This window comes from Pyrus communis, chromosome 13 (genome assembly GCF_041283825.1).
Source record: "Pyrus communis isolate YQ-2024b chromosome 13, ASM4128382v1, whole genome shotgun sequence".
Classification (NCBI taxonomy): domain Eukaryota; kingdom Viridiplantae; phylum Streptophyta; class Magnoliopsida; order Rosales; family Rosaceae; genus Pyrus; species Pyrus communis.
The window spans coordinates 25012870-25027891 of record NC_142577.1 but is presented as its reverse complement, the minus strand read 5'-3'; the positions used below and the strand labels follow the sequence as shown (position 1 = coordinate 25027891).

Here is a 15022-nt window from a genome sequence, read left to right as displayed (position 1 = left end):
TATTCTTGTGGGGTCTTTATACTTAAATTATTATTGTTGGTTTGTCGTTTTATATTACAGTGCAATTGTTATTTGTAAGGGAAATGTTTTATATTCGAATATAATAAATTTAGTACAATGTACGGATATTCTTCGTCATTTGTAAATTATATGTGAATATTTTAAATTTAAATACAGTAAATTTGGTCCTAAACTGTATGACATAACCATTGTGTAGTTTAGTTTAAGTCTTCACACCAAACATAATACATATATTGTAATAAAATAATTGCATTGGTTTTCCCCTGTTGTAATATATTCATTTTAAACAAATTATATGGCATATGGGTTTAATGATCCATGACTCTTTCTTTCTCATTTTTTGCTAAGTGAAACCCTTTTGTCTAACAGAAACAAAAAGACAGAAAAGAAAGGAAAAAGAAAGAAAAGAAGTTGTGGAAAATCCAAGTGGAATATCTCTTTAGAAGGAAATATTTTTTGATGTGTTGGAATACGATTCGATACACCAAATATCAGAATACAATTAGTTTGATACTTAAACAAACCGCTCGTATTATAATACTTAATGAAGTCGTGTTTTCCGAACAAAATTTTCTTCTTTGAAAGGACACTTGGGGGCCCTAGTGGTGACAACACCGAGTGTGAATCACGTAGCTAGCCAACATAATTTGGGTAGGATCTGGCCAAATAACCCACGCCGTTTCTGACGGATATATGGGCATCGTACGTTTTCCATATTTGCTTTTTCGAATAAGTGCATGTCGTTTTCCACACGAGTTACGTTTTAGCATCTTTTGCACGCACCATGGACGGCTATAGACCCTCCATACCTTGTAACACTCACTTCACTTGCGTCAACAATTTGTTAATATAAATTGTTCAAGAGAAATATCAGTTCAATAGGGTGCTAGGGGTCGTCGTGCATGTAGAGCAAACAAGTAAAAATTTGTCATGTAAGCACAAATGAAGAAGGATATTAACCATGATGCATAGGATTTGGGGAGATAGTTTGTGGCCAAGGAAGGTGCCTACTTTCGCTACTTAAAGTTTTTGTCTAAGTTGTCGATGTGCGTATGACTCACTTGTATCAAGGGTTAACATCTGCCTATGAGGTTGTGATTACCAGTGGTAGCATTGTTCTTCCTGCACTTGGGAGAAAGCATTCTCCCGACACTATTCTTTTACTAATTGAAATTATAAATGTACGGCTGCATAAGAGCATTTTATAAAGACTAGACAAAAGACGACTTCCCTATTGTTTTGTTTTAAAACAACTTTTAAATAAATTAACATGTTTTAATATTCTCTTAAATATGCGTAGTTTGGCACCAAAACATAACATACGAACTATCTAGTAAAACACTTGACAGACAAGCTAATTGATGGTAGCAATACCCTTCTACACATAATAGTAGTTCTTAATAAAACAATTTTCTTAGCTGAGGTTGACAGGTTAATATACTTTTCACTGTGTGCAATTTGGCACCAGAGGGACGTCCACCCACTTCATAAACATCACCGACATGTACGGCAACATACCATATTAAACAGTAATTGACATATACGGTAACATAACATGTCAAATAGTATATATATTATACATAGCGTAAGAGCAAAAAAAGTAGAATTAATCTTAGTGTTAAAAGTGGTGAAATGTCAAAACGAAGAGGATTCACATCATCAACTCATCTGGCAGATGGGACTAGGCAATCCTTGGACAAGTCAGGGCTCTCAATTTCAAGAAAGCTTGTTAGCAAAGTTTTCCTGGAGGATTGTGCTTTTGAAGTGCTACTGCTGGGTGATATTTTCCGGTTGGATTCACTGCCCTTTTCAATCTTCATAGCATCTTGAACGGCCACAATTATTTCCTGCATTCTTGGCCTCGAAACTCCATGTTGCTCAACACACTGGAGTGCAACTTCAGCAATTCTCCAAATCGACTCAATTTTCACACTTCCTACCAGGACAGGATCCATGATGCTTTCCACATCCCCTTTACGAATCAAGGATCTTGCCTGGAAAAACAACAATTTTTTAGTGATCATATGTTGCGTATAATGTAAAAATTCTACTACGTTCCGGTATATGATATGCACTGAATGAATAACGCGTTGGATCTGGAGCCAAACATCCAACTATCAAGAATCAACCGGCTATAGATGTTGATGTATAGTGTACACCGGAATATATAAGAAAATCTCGTGAGTAACAACTAATTCTAGAGTGCAAGAAGATTAGCATTGAATTTTCATTCGGGAAAAATTAGCAAAGCCCCTGAATTTATAAATCTGCTTCCAATTTGTCTCCTCGACTTTCGATTTGGTTATGAGCTCCCTAATTTCCAAACGCACCATTTTGTCCCCAAGTCTCAAATTTATCACATTTTCCGTTATTTTTCCCCAATTGAATTGACGAAAATAGCCCTCAAATGGCCGGAAAATTTGACAGTTTGAGAGTATTGGCACCTTTTTATAGATTATGGAAGCTCAAAACCAAATTGGAAGTCTGGAAGCCAAGGAGAGCAAACCGGAAGAAGGTACTAAGTTCAGGAGGTACTGCTAAAACTTTCCCTATACATTTGTCAGACAAGTTCTTGAAGTGAATTAGAAAGCATACCCAGTGAACAATGTTCAACTCAGAACCAAAGTCTTCTTCTGAAACAACCTTTCTTCCTGAAATCAGTTCCAAAAGAACAACCCCAAAACTGTACACATCACTTTTCTCGGTTAATTGCTGACTAGCATAATACCTGCATTGGAGGATTAACATGGCTGATTAAGCGCATACAGGAGAGAAATAAGAACAGGATTAATTTTTCGTATACGATTCATGGGGCTTACTCGGGATCAAGGTAGCCTACTGTTCCACGAGCCACGCTAGATATGTGCGTTAAATCCTCTTCCGCTTGCCTAGACAATCCAAAATCTGATACTTTTGCTCTCATGTTTATGTCTAAGAGAATGTTGCTTGTTTTCACGTCCCGGTGGATGATACTAGGGTTGCATCCAGTGTGCAAGTACTCGAGACCTATAAATGCGTTGATTCGTGTCAATAGCATGAACTTGAGAAATGAAGTATGCATAAATTAGTATAAGAAGTTCCATCATATACCTCTAGCTGCATCTTCTGCAATGCGAAGGCGCATTTGCCAATCTAAGCGCTTCTGAGTGGTAGAACCTGTTGTCAAAAAATTATGTCATGGATTTCCATCAAACTGTTTCGGTTAAAACTATGAACAGAAATTTAAAGAACAAGTTTTTTATGAGAGAGCAGACCGTGTATGTGATCGCGTAAGGTGCCATTGTGCATATACTCGTAAACCAGAATGCATTGATGTTCTTCCTCACAGTATCCAATTAGAGGAACCAAGTTTCGATGATGAATTCGTGACAAGAGTGCTACCTCAGTTGCAAATTGCTTATTCATGTGGGTAGACGAATCCGCCATCATTTTAACCGCTATCTCCTTTCCATCTTTCATCTTTCCATAATATACGGATCCAAAGCTTCCTTTGCCAATTTTTTTTGAGAAGTTGTTGGTCGCTTCTTCCAGATCAGGAAGTGTAATGTAGCAAGCTACGCCTTCATCCTTCCGAGAAATTGAATAGTGAGTTGAAGGCTTGGTGCTGGCACGCAGAGAGTCACCTGATGCACAAGAAAAGATGTTACATTGCAGAAACTGCGACCGCAGCTAACATATTCTTGCCGTACAAACCTTTTCCATTACTTCTCTGAAGAGATGACTTTCTTCGATGATTACGCAATATCAATAGAGTCCCCAATAATAAAAGTGATACAACTGCAACTACTCCGACAGAAATTCCAATTATCAACTTGAAATGCTTCTGTTTTCGTTCCCCCTTACGTAGTCCGAGATTATATTCATATCTGCAGGATGAAATAGCATGTCTGTCGATAAGTTTCTAGGCTACAGATACATTGTCATGTTTGTAGCATTTCATACATCAGTGAAAAGCAAACTTACTTAAATTTGATTTTCCCAGTTAACAGCCCAGCAGGAATTTCCCCACTGAAAGAGTTGTTCTGTATGTACCTGCCACATAAGGATTTCACATTTTCAGCATTTCCCCGCTACGAAAATGTCTACTACTAATCTGAATAATACATGGAAGTATCGAACTCACAATTCGTTTGCTACTTACAATTCTTGTAAGCTTGGCAAGCTAGCCAGGTAGGAAGGTAGCGCACCAGTGAATTTGTTATTCTCTAGATGCCTTGAAAATCGACAACAGATAAAAGAAATGCATCATTGAAGGAAATATGTGCTCTCTGAATTCAAATAGGTAAATTCGGAGCAAGATTCGAAGAGCTTACAGAATCTTTAGATTGATAAGATTACTAATGTCAGGAAATTGTCCAGTTAGGTAGTTACCATCCAACCACCTAAGTACAAAGAAAAGATTTGATTATAAGCGAACTCAATAGAACGATGAAAGAAATAATAAGGTATACATCTGTTTAGAGAATCACAGAACTTACAATTCTGTCAAATCCTGCATGTTTTTAAGCTCCACGGGGATTTCACCCTTCACATTCTTTCCTGACAGGTCACTGTAGCACAAGTTAGAGGATTTCATAATTAAGCATAAAATGCTGAATATCTTGAAGACGTGTGATCAATTTTTGAGTTTCCAGTTTAAGTAATGGCGAAATGTTTCACGACCTACGTTGATTTACTTACAATAGTCCGTTGGTACAATACCTTCTACTGTTTGTCAAAAAAGGGGTTTTAATAGACATCCATCGACGAACCTATAAGCAAGCAACTGTGCTGAAGATCTGATATTTGAATGCTTGATGTATATGAAGCAATTCTGTCAATGAATTTAGCTTTTGTATATCAGCACTGCACCATAAAAAGGTGCATTTGTTGGACATCGGAAGCTAACTTATACGAAGAATTTGACTTCGACCCATTAGCTTAACATGTACAAATTAATTTCCTTTCGATTTGTATGCCTTTCCAATGATTTAGCATGTTTCAAGTTGCTTGCTATGACATTCAGTAAAAAAAATTGGCAGACTAAATATCCTGGTATTGAATGGCAATGTAACAGAAATCGACATAAAGCAGAGATGTCACGAAGAAGGCATGAAGAACTAACATTATTGTGATTCTCGAAGGTGCTGTGGAGCTACAATTCACCCATTCCCACGGAGTTGGAAGACAAGGATCGCCTTCATCTACCGACAGATTTTCAGCAGACATGAAGCGAAGTGCATTGAGAACCGCCACTACAAGTTAAAAACCAAACATAGCAATTAGCTCATCAATGACAAACCACACCCAATCTGATGCAAACTTTATAAAATAAAACACCAAGATCTTGGACTTACAATCTTGCCTATCGGTCTTCGCAGCAATTTGAACATATTTACTTATCTCTATTGCATTTAGAAGTGGCCCTCGCGTAGAATCAGGGGTCTCACGAAAGGAAAATGACAGAACAAACTCCAGACTCACATTCATGTAGCTCGGCTCATAAAGAGTATAGTCTCCATTTGCATTCTCAGCAATATTTACAACTGCTCTGTTATAATCAGCCAAATTAGGTTGTTCTAACCTGAACTTTCGACTCTCATTTGCTCCTAAATCCTCAATTTCCGCGAAGTAAGCATAAGCTCGAGCCATTCCTGGGAAGCCATCAAGATTCAATCTGTAGCTCAACACTCCCTTCGTGCCAACAACCGCGGTCTGCATTACTTTCATCGGCGGGTATTCTTTACTCCTTGTGTCTACATCCCTTGATGTACTGATTCTTTCTGTACCTGGTGCCACTCCAACCAGATAGTTCTGCCTTTTCACAAGATCAGAATCCCAAATTCTATCATATGGATCATCTGGGTACCTGCGAAAAACAATAAATTCTCACTCAAGCCATCAAATCACTAGATACATTAGCATCCGGACCGGCCTAATTCTGGTGTGCAGTTCTATTCGTCTAATCCTCTATCACCTAATGCCGTCACAAAAAATAAGAAGTTAGCATCGAAATCTAGTTTTTTACCTTATGGCATCTTTGCTTGAAGCACCAAAATTTACCCTGGCTGCAACTTTCAGGAAAAACTTATCCTCATAATCTGTGGCGTACATCGAAAGATTGAAAGGTCTCAGCTCCAAAGTCGAAATAAACGGAAACCCTGTTGTTGCACAACATATACACACATCAACCGAATCGGACGAAGCCCTAATGATCATTTCATTCACGTAAGTTCTTGAAGCATCAAAAATAGTCACGGTTGCCCACTGCGTGGCATCCAAGTAAAGCTCGAATTTCGGATATGTGTCTTCACTTTTGAGACTGCCGTACTGAAACGTTGCCCGGACTAAATACCTCCTCCTCTCCACAGTGTTCAGTGTGTAGCAGTACTTCTTGCTGTCTATGGGAAAATCCCTGCGTTTCTGAAACTGCTGCTGGTTTCCATTAGGGTTTTCGACCTGGACTGATTTGCCCTGGGACATTAGTCCCACGTCTGAAATCCATGGCAGTCCAGTGCTTGGGTCGGTGTAGTTACTTGTCCCTCCACAGTCTATGCTCACAAAGTCTGCACACTCAATTCAAACATATCGTCAGTACGAAAACCGGCAATTCCTAACAACATGCATTCGTTTGTAACCACAAAAATCTCAAATACCGAAAAATTACACACCTTGAACTTGGGAAACAACAGATGACAGAAAGCAGATATAAATTATAAACATGAATTTGAATGAAAAAACCATTTGATTATTTCATGAGAAAGACAAAACAAATCTTTTTTCTACGTTTTCTCGGCGTTCAGAATTTGAGTTCGTTCAGTTGATGAAATCGAAACTGATTGAAATTAGGTTAACATGTCTGTCTAAGCAGGGGTCCACGTACCATTCACTTTTTTTTATTGACGAGATTTGCAATGCAATGTTCATTCACGTTCCTTTTCTTTTTTCAGATTTTTGGAATCTTCTCTTTTTCTCCAGGAATTAGAAAATTGATTTCTGGTTTCATTTTATGGTTTCACTTTCTTTTTACTTGGAAAAAAGTGACACTAGCAGCCAAGCTCGACCTACCTAGTGAAAGAACATCATTTCTGTAACATCCATATCGATCAACGGTGAGGGGATGATGTGCCTTATATGTACATGCCCACCTCCATATAGCACGAGGTTTTTTGAGAGCTCACTGACTTCGAAGTTCATCGGAACTTCGAAGTTAAGCAAGTTCACACGAGAACAATCACATGATAGGTGACCCACTGGGAAGTTCTCGTATGAGTTTCCAAAAACAAAATCGTGAGGGTATGATCAGGGCTCAAAGCAGACAATTTCGTGCTACAGCAGAATCGAGGGATGTGACAATTTCTTAAGTCATTATTTTGCGTTTCGAAAATGATTTGGCAGATAAACTGTGTGAACTATCTTGAATTACAAGTTTTACTGTGTTGCTGATAGATCTTTATGAACTATTTCCTGATATTCATGCGCTGATTGATTCGTTCCTCTAAAAAAACTTACGTTTGCACACAAAGTACCATTGATTTTTCTTGTAATTAAGGTTTTTAACCAAATTATGATGTTGCTGGTTTATTTTGTTCAGTTACTGCAGATATTATAATGAGGTCAGGACTGACGGATGGCACTTTGATATGTTGCTACCAAAGTATTTATTGCATTTGGTCTATTTACTTAGAAGTTTGGTTCATGCATGCGTTTCTGCAGAATTGACTTGTGAGTAGTAAGTCTCACCACCCGACCAATTACAATCCATTGTCTTTTCTTCACCGACAAAAGTATATAATAATCAAAGAATTCTGCTATCTATACACTTATTTTATCTCTCACATACTTCTTTCAATTTTCGACCATTAGATCGAATAAATTGAAGAAGATCAAACGAACAAAAATTAATAAGGATGTGTGGGTGATAAAAAGAGGTGTATAAATAACACAACCCTAATCAAACTATTTGGTGTTCAAAAGTTTAGGGGGCAGGGAGGTTACCCATCTCAAAGTCACGCAAGGTCTATCATCTCATCAATGTGACATTCATTCTCAATACATCTCCTCACATGTGACGAATTTTCAAGTCTAACACGTGGACAACACACACTCGGTGACATGGAGCGCGTGTTGTCATTGAACTTCACACTTAGAACTACTTGCTACCTGCTCTGATAGCATGTAGAAAGTTAAAATTCCATCATAAAACTAATTGGCAATATGGAAAGTAGCCCAACCACTTATAAGCACATATCAGGTTTCTCCTCTTATCAATGTGAGATTCATTCTCAACAACTATTTGTTTTTCAAAAGTTTAGGGGGAAGGGAGGTTGCCCATCTCAGAGTCATGGTACATTTCTTTGGTGACTTACAAAGGGGTCTCAGCTTTTTTTTTAGTTTTTACATATCACCTACAAAAATGGATGATCAAACTATTTGTAAGTCATTCAGTATTATGATCCGGTGATATTCTCCTTCATTTGTAAGTAAAAGGTCTTATGTTTGAATCTCGTAGATGACGAATTCGATACCAAATTATGTTGTCTATTATGTAGCTTAGTCGAACTTCCTCTCCCTTTAATGTAAAATATATCGTTGTACTAAAAAAAGTTATATTTAAAATATAGGGAAAATTTGAAATAGGTCCAATTTTATAGACCACCTTTTGAAATAGGTCTAATTTTTAGTGACTTTTAATTTTTAAAATAGGTTCAATTTTTAGTTATTTTGGACTCATATAAAAAAACCCCATAAATATATTGGTTGTTACATCTTTTACAATGAAAAAATCTTTAATACTACGTAGCTTTTAATGGAATGAGAAATGTGCGGTTGAGATTTTACTCCTTACATTTAACGGTGCGGATAAAAAAGTTTTGGGAGAAAATGAAGAGGCCTGCTAACTCTTCGGTACCCAAGACAAACCTAGGAGGGATAAAATTCATCTGTATAAGAAAATAGGTGATAATATTAGGAGCGGACAAATAAACACTTGAATCCATTATTCGATTCGAATTTCAACTAAGAAAGTGTAATCTTAAACCAATTGAACCAAACCACAGTCAAATTGATTTGGTTTCATTTAACATTTTTAAAAGGGAAGTGTTATTGACACTATAACAATCTCATTCTACACTTCTTACAAGTGTATTTTTCTTTCTAAATATAGAAAGTTTGAAGTGTAGAATGAAAATTTTAGAATGACAATAATAATTCTCTTTAATAAACAGCCTAATATTTAATTTACGATAACTTTCATACATAGCTTTGTGCCAGTTTAATTCTTGAACTAAACTAAACCAAATTGTGATGCTAACGTTGATTTAGTTGTGATTTGAAGCATAAACTAAACCGAACTCAACTCAACCATGCTCACTCTAGATACATGTACATGTTTATATAATGTATTACAACTAAATATGCAATCAAGTTTATCGACGATATTTTAACAATCATATCAAACGCATATTGATAACTATAAAGTCAAAGCATCAAGGCAACATTATCAAGACTTCGTGTCACATAAAAATATTACGGTTAATTGTAAGGGAAAAAAAATGTAAATTACCCATAAATATGATATATTAGTATGAATCTCACCCTATGTAAGATGTAATTAACAATTTGTCGAAGCATATATAATCATGATAGTAAATAAATAAAAACGTAACCGGAAACCTGGCCGATTGTGAAAAGCGTCTTTAGTGAAAGAAAAGGAAGCGAGATTAAACATCCTCTTTTGCTTTTTAAAATTGGCTTTTGCTTTTGCTTTTGCTTTTGATTACAACGAAATATCTTTTCCTTTTCTGATATCCCCTTGGACCACCTTGTTTCCAGCTTTTCTCGACTTTGAAAAAGTATGGAGATGATGCCTTCATGCCTTCCTTTTTCTGTATTGGATGCATACAATCCATCCTCTGGTCCACCATCCCAATCATCATCAATAATAACCCAAACAATCTTCTAGGCAAGCAATAAATATAATATTTATTTATCTGTGCAACAAGTTTATAGTTTCATATTTTTTTCGACTTACTTAAATGACAAGTTTGATATATAAAACTAATTGATTATGTGAGTTGAGCTAAGCCTCAAACGACTTAGAGTTTAATATCATCATATAACAGAATAAAAATAAAATTTGAGTCTAATATATGGAAAGAAAAAAAACTTGAGAGTGCTTCTTAAAGAACAATATGGGTAAATTTTTGAAAAGTTTTTAAGCTTTCCTGTGTCAAACGTATCTAGATGGTTTAGTTAAAAAAAAAAAACACTTTTAGCACAAAATATAAGCAAACATGAGCAGTGTTTAAAATGCTCAAGAAATATTTCAAAAATCAAAGATCGATATGAAAAGGGGGTGAACTGCAAACATCATCCTATATCGATGAGATATAAAAAATAAAATCAATGAATATTGACGATATTTACATATTCACTACAGAAAATTTGCCATAACCCATTGCAATTTTCAAATTTTTTATTATTTTTTTCTCTCTAATTTCGACTAAATCTGAATGAATACCCATCTTATTGTAAATTTCATAATTTATGTTGAAAGCAACCGATATCGATATATCTATCAATAGTTTTATAAATTTGTATATTAATAGTTCAACCTATATCGATATTTTAAATACTAAATATAAATGACCAAATATTGCCTAGGAGAAATTAATCCATTCTCATTCGAGTTGGTGGATGTAAAATCACCATTTATTGTGTACATAGTTGTTGCAGACTTGCAGGGCCCATCAAACCAGATGATCGGCTCTGTACCTCTATTGGGCCCAGATGTCTATGTCTAGGCACAGCACAGCTAAAACTTCAAAGTAAATGACGGGCTGATGTCCATTCTAAGGGTCCGCTATATCTGACACCTAACACTTGGTCACTATTCATTAGTTATGGACCCACACGCTAAACACGCATCAACCAATTGAGTCGTGGCGTTTTTTAAGGTGCGGACCACGCTTTGCGGACCTTAGGTTCGGACCAATTTACACTCATTGAGTTGTTGACGTATGAGCGAGCGACAGTGTATTGACGTTTACATCAACGATTCAAAATCACTTATATTCACATCGGTAGTTCATGCTAGCATAATTCAATTCATTATAGTAAGAGAGTAACGTTAAGGATGTGCGTAGCTGTTCACTATTGATGTCATATATGTAATAATCTCTACTTAAGCAATTACTAATAATTTATCTGTTACATAATTTTTTTGAGAAAATATCGGTGGTATGAGAAAAATTTAATTGACAACAAAAAAAAGTTACATTTAATCTAATCAGGAGAATTTACCTACTACATAATATTCTCTTTTAATTTGTTCATTTCACAAATTAGTAAAAAAAAATGAGAGATTGTATAAGAAGAAGGCATCATGTCCTAACTTAAGTTAAAACTAATAGGACTCAAATTTTAACTTTTAATACTTTTGCCTAAGAAATTCTTATTCTCAAAACACCATGCGTTTATTAACACATAAGGAATAAAAAGTGAGTCATATGTGAAAGATATATGACTCACTTGGTAGTTGATACTTTGGTTAATAATATCCGCTAGTACCAAAAGGGGGTGGTTTTATTCTTTGACAACATTGATTAAGTAGGTGTTTAATCCAAAGTATCAATTATCAAAAGTCAGAGTTGGTCTTGGAGTGGGATGGAAAGGGTAATTGGGAACCCAAACCTCCCTCACTAAGTCGATAAATTAATATGAAGAGCAAACATGAAAACAAGAATGAAATATTTTTTAATGTATCTGAAATACGGAACAATACGTCATAAACTTTTTTTTTTTTTTTTCGAATATATATTTCTATATGTATAACGTATGAGCCCGTGTTCATATCACACTGATCAATCTCTCAACGAGAAGGCATCCCTTTCTTTCCTTGTAGTGTGAAAGGTTTGATCACCAAGCAAAGCCCTTGCCTATCTCTCTCTTTCTCTCTCTCTCTCTCTCTCTCTCTCTCTCTCCCCTGTTTTTCTTATTAACCCCACCATCAAATGTCTCCAACCTCCAACAGATTCACCAACAAAAACTAAAAAAACAAACCAACTCCCACCGAAAAACAAAAGTCACTCTTTTCATCTGATCCGCCACCCTCTTTCCTCCCTCTATTCCCTTCTCCTTCTGTTTTTCCATCCCAAAACTCAAGTGAGAAGAGAAAGAACATATGTGGCAAGCTCAGGCCTGCAAGTCTTCTTATGGAGAATCCATCAAAGCTCTTGAAGCTGATATCCAACATGCCAATACCTTGTGAGTCTCTTTTTTCTCTAAAAATATTTTTTTTTGTTGGTGATCAATCAAAACTGTGGAATAATCCATATGCATTTTCCTCTTCTGGGTAGTTTGTTGGGTAGTTAATCTAACTGAATTGTGGTTGTTGGGTGGTGCTTATCATTTGAGAGAGAAGGTGAAGTTGGATTTTTTTTTTCCTTAAACATTTAAGTTTGATACTGTTTCCTTAAGGCTTTTTAGGTGAGAAATTTTCCAGCTTTATATACATTACTGCTTTTATGTTGCCAATTTAATTGCTTCTCTGGAAAAAAAGAAAAATCCCACAGGCTGTTCTTATTTTTCTACCCAAATGAAGCTCAAATTTTTTTTGATCTTTATTTTTCCATTTGTTTTTGGGATAAATTTTGTTGCAGGGCAGCTGCTCTTCCCAGAGATTATGGTGGGAACTGTATCCAAATGAGATTGTCTTACAGCCCCTTTGCACCTTTCTTCCTGTATCTCATTGAATGGATGGATTGTAGCTGCACTGATATACTTCCCAATTATTTAGGCCTTCTCCACATCCTTGTACACAAGGTGGGCAGCTCTTCCGTTTCATGCTTTATTCGTTATATTTCCCAGTTGCCTGCTGCAGAAAGATAATCTTTTGTTTCCTAAAGACCGAAATTAATCTTTACGATATTGTACAGGTATATGTCGATGGGATGCCTTCATTGTCCTCCAAAGAACAGAAGGTCACTTTAAGGGAATTTTACGGTATGTTATTCTCTTGTTAGCTTCTTATTGAAAACATACCGGTTCTTGGAAGAATTGTTTTTGACATAGCGGTGAATTCTGCTGGAAATCAATGCAGCTGTAATATACCCTTATCTTAGGCAACTTGAAGGTGAATTTAACGAACTGGAAGATAATAATAATAATAAGAGAAGCCGATGCACAGATGTTTTGGGCAGAAAGAGGATGGAAGACCGAAGGAAGCTTTCGGATAAAGATCTTGAGAGAGAAGATGAATGTGGGATATGCATGGAAAACTGTACAAAGATGGTGTTGCCCGACTGTGGGCATTCCATGTGCATCACTTGCTACCAGGATTGGTATGATCAATTTCCATTTTCACTTGTTCGCTTATTAACGAACTGAAAATCATTGTACTTACCGGTGAGGTGATGATAACCTATGGAAAATGTTTATGCTGTAATGTGCCTGAATTGCAGGAATGCAAGATCGAAATCCTGCCCTTTTTGCCGCGGCAGCCTAAAGAGAGTTAGTTCCAGAGATTTGTGGGTTCTCACTAGCATCAGCGATGTTATTGATGCAGTAACCCTTGCGCAGGAGAACCTAAGACGTTTCTATCTTTATATTGAAAATCTACCGGTAGTTGTACCGGCAACGCATGTTGTGGTGTATGATTACATGCTCTGACTCACAAATGAAGAATGAAGTTGCAAAGTACACAAATTACTCGTTACCCCAATGTATATATAGCCTAATATATGGAAGTTCAATGTAAACTACCATGCCGGGTTGACGGGCTGTCTCATGGTAGCTGTATATAGTCAACTAAACTACCGAATGCCTGTTTTCAGACGATAAGCAGGTAGCTTTGGAGGTTCTTGAGTTGCATATGGGAGCATCCTGCCCATCTCCAATGACTAAGGCACCTGCATGTCTCTGACGGAAGCCCTGGATGTATATATAACAGGCAAGCCTGGCGTTCAACTCAGCTTTTTGAAACCTGAGTGTTGGAATGGAAGTAATCATGGTTTCTGCTCATTTACTAGATGATCTCTTATAAATTAATGAAAAGTTTACAGTATTTATATACCGCTTGGTAACAGAATGTAAGAGCTTATGCTACGGCAATGGAATTATTTCGTTAAGAATGTCATGTCACTATGGAACTTCATTTTAATGAAACTCATTATATATATACGAGTTTTAAATCTTCGGTGCATTGGAGATGTTCTCAGAAGAATCATAGGAAGATTTACCTCGAGGAAGTTGTTTTAATGGCCAGGATTATGTTTAAGAAAGCAACAATCCTGAGCTTGATTGTGCTCCAAACCAGCTCTACAAGTAGCCATCACTAGATTTTCCCCGCTGAGCATCGGTCAATGTAGGACGAGAGATTGCCTGTGCCGTGAAGATAGCCGAATGCTCGAAGAGGGGTGATTGGGGATACCTTTGTGCCTGCCTTGTGATGATGAACAGACGCATATCGTCCCCTCAACAGGAAGCAAACTACTATGCCTTTATGCTAAATCATGCTGTTTAACATCAATGGATGGCTTTAAGGGACCTGGTTGAGTAACTTCTGTTACAGCTAAACCAAGGTTGTTTTATGTAGTTATTGGCATGCAATATTTCTAGGGTGGTGTTGCCCACACCCTCATTTTTACTTCTCATACACCTCTCAATTTTCGACCGTCGGATTGAATGAATTGACATCAATGGACAAAAATTAACAAATAAAGGTATGTGGGAGATAAAAAGGTGTGTAAATAGCACTACGTTATTTCCATTAGTGTTTTGTCTCACATAATTAAAAAGGGAAAAATATCAGTAATAAAATTGCGCTAAGGCCACAAAGTGTTACTAATGTAAATACACAAGCAAAGTTTATATTATTGAATTGGTTATAAGATGTGACGGTGAGACAATCATACTATAAATCACTCTTAAATTCCCAATCAATGTAGTAAATGAATTTTTGCCTGGCTGCCAAATTGTCTCATCATCATTCAGATTGGGCCTCCGAATCAATACAACCATA

General features: G+C 36.5%; 2 protein-coding genes across 4 annotated transcripts; one reads left to right on the top strand and one right to left on the bottom strand.

The window, feature by feature from the left end:
* Positions 1-1445: 1445 nt before the first annotated feature.
* On the bottom strand, positions 1446-7061 carry LOC137737105 (putative LRR receptor-like serine/threonine-protein kinase At1g67720). Of its 2 annotated transcripts, none has more exons than XM_088683141.1 (14): positions 6884-7061; positions 6029-6566; positions 5358-5869; positions 5126-5255; positions 4500-4571; positions 4335-4403; positions 4163-4234; positions 3985-4053; positions 3715-3887; positions 3276-3644; positions 3112-3177; positions 2841-3027; positions 2617-2749; positions 1446-2015 (listed from the first exon to the last, which is right to left on the bottom strand). In XM_088683141.1, exons 2-14 carry the CDS (start codon positions 6481-6483, stop codon positions 1686-1688), a joined length of 2637 nt encoding a protein of 878 aa, XP_088539267.1. In that variant the 5' UTR covers positions 6484-6566; positions 6884-7061; the 3' UTR covers positions 1446-1685. The 2 variants fall into 2 exon arrangements, with proteins under 2 accessions (XP_088539267.1, XP_068332582.1); XM_068476481.2 differs by having other exon boundaries at positions 6672-6916.
* Positions 7062-11846: 4785 nt separating this feature from the next.
* LOC137737877 (E3 ubiquitin-protein ligase AIRP2) lies at positions 11847-14192 on the top strand. 2 transcript variants are annotated; one of them, XM_068477450.2, is made up of 5 exons: positions 11847-12267; positions 12663-12825; positions 12939-13005; positions 13103-13343; positions 13464-14192. In XM_068477450.2, the coding sequence occupies exons 1-5, from the start codon at positions 12185-12187 to the stop codon at positions 13669-13671; spliced, it is 762 nt and encodes a 253-aa protein (XP_068333551.1). In that variant the 5' UTR covers positions 11847-12184; the 3' UTR covers positions 13672-14192. The 2 variants fall into 2 exon arrangements, with proteins under 2 accessions (XP_068333551.1, XP_088539721.1); XM_088683595.1 differs by having other exon boundaries at positions 11858-12267; positions 12668-12825.
* Positions 14193-15022: the final 830 nt, after the last annotated feature.

Excerpts from the sequence above, each read along its gene's own strand:
- LOC137737105 (XM_068476481.2), bottom strand. The coding sequence starts at position 6,744 with ATGGTTTTTTCATTCAAATTCATGTTTATAATTTATATCTGCTTTCTG. Across the intron at positions 3,178-3,275 it reads CTTACGCGATCACATACACG|GTTCTACCACTCAGAAGCGC; the intron begins GTCTGCTCTCTC and ends TTTTGACAACAG. Across the intron at positions 2,750-2,840 it reads GTAGGCTACCTTGATCCCGA|GTATTATGCTAGTCAGCAAT; the intron begins GTAAGCCCCATG and ends CCTCCAATGCAG.
- LOC137737877 (XM_068477450.2), top strand. The coding sequence starts at position 12,185 with ATGTGGCAAGCTCAGGCCTGCAAGTCTTCTTATGGAGAATCCATCAAA. Across the intron at positions 12,268-12,662 it reads ATCCAACATGCCAATACCTT|GGCAGCTGCTCTTCCCAGAG; the intron begins GTGAGTCTCTTT and ends ATTTTGTTGCAG. Across the intron at positions 13,006-13,102 it reads CACTTTAAGGGAATTTTACG|CTGTAATATACCCTTATCTT; the intron begins GTATGTTATTCT and ends AAATCAATGCAG.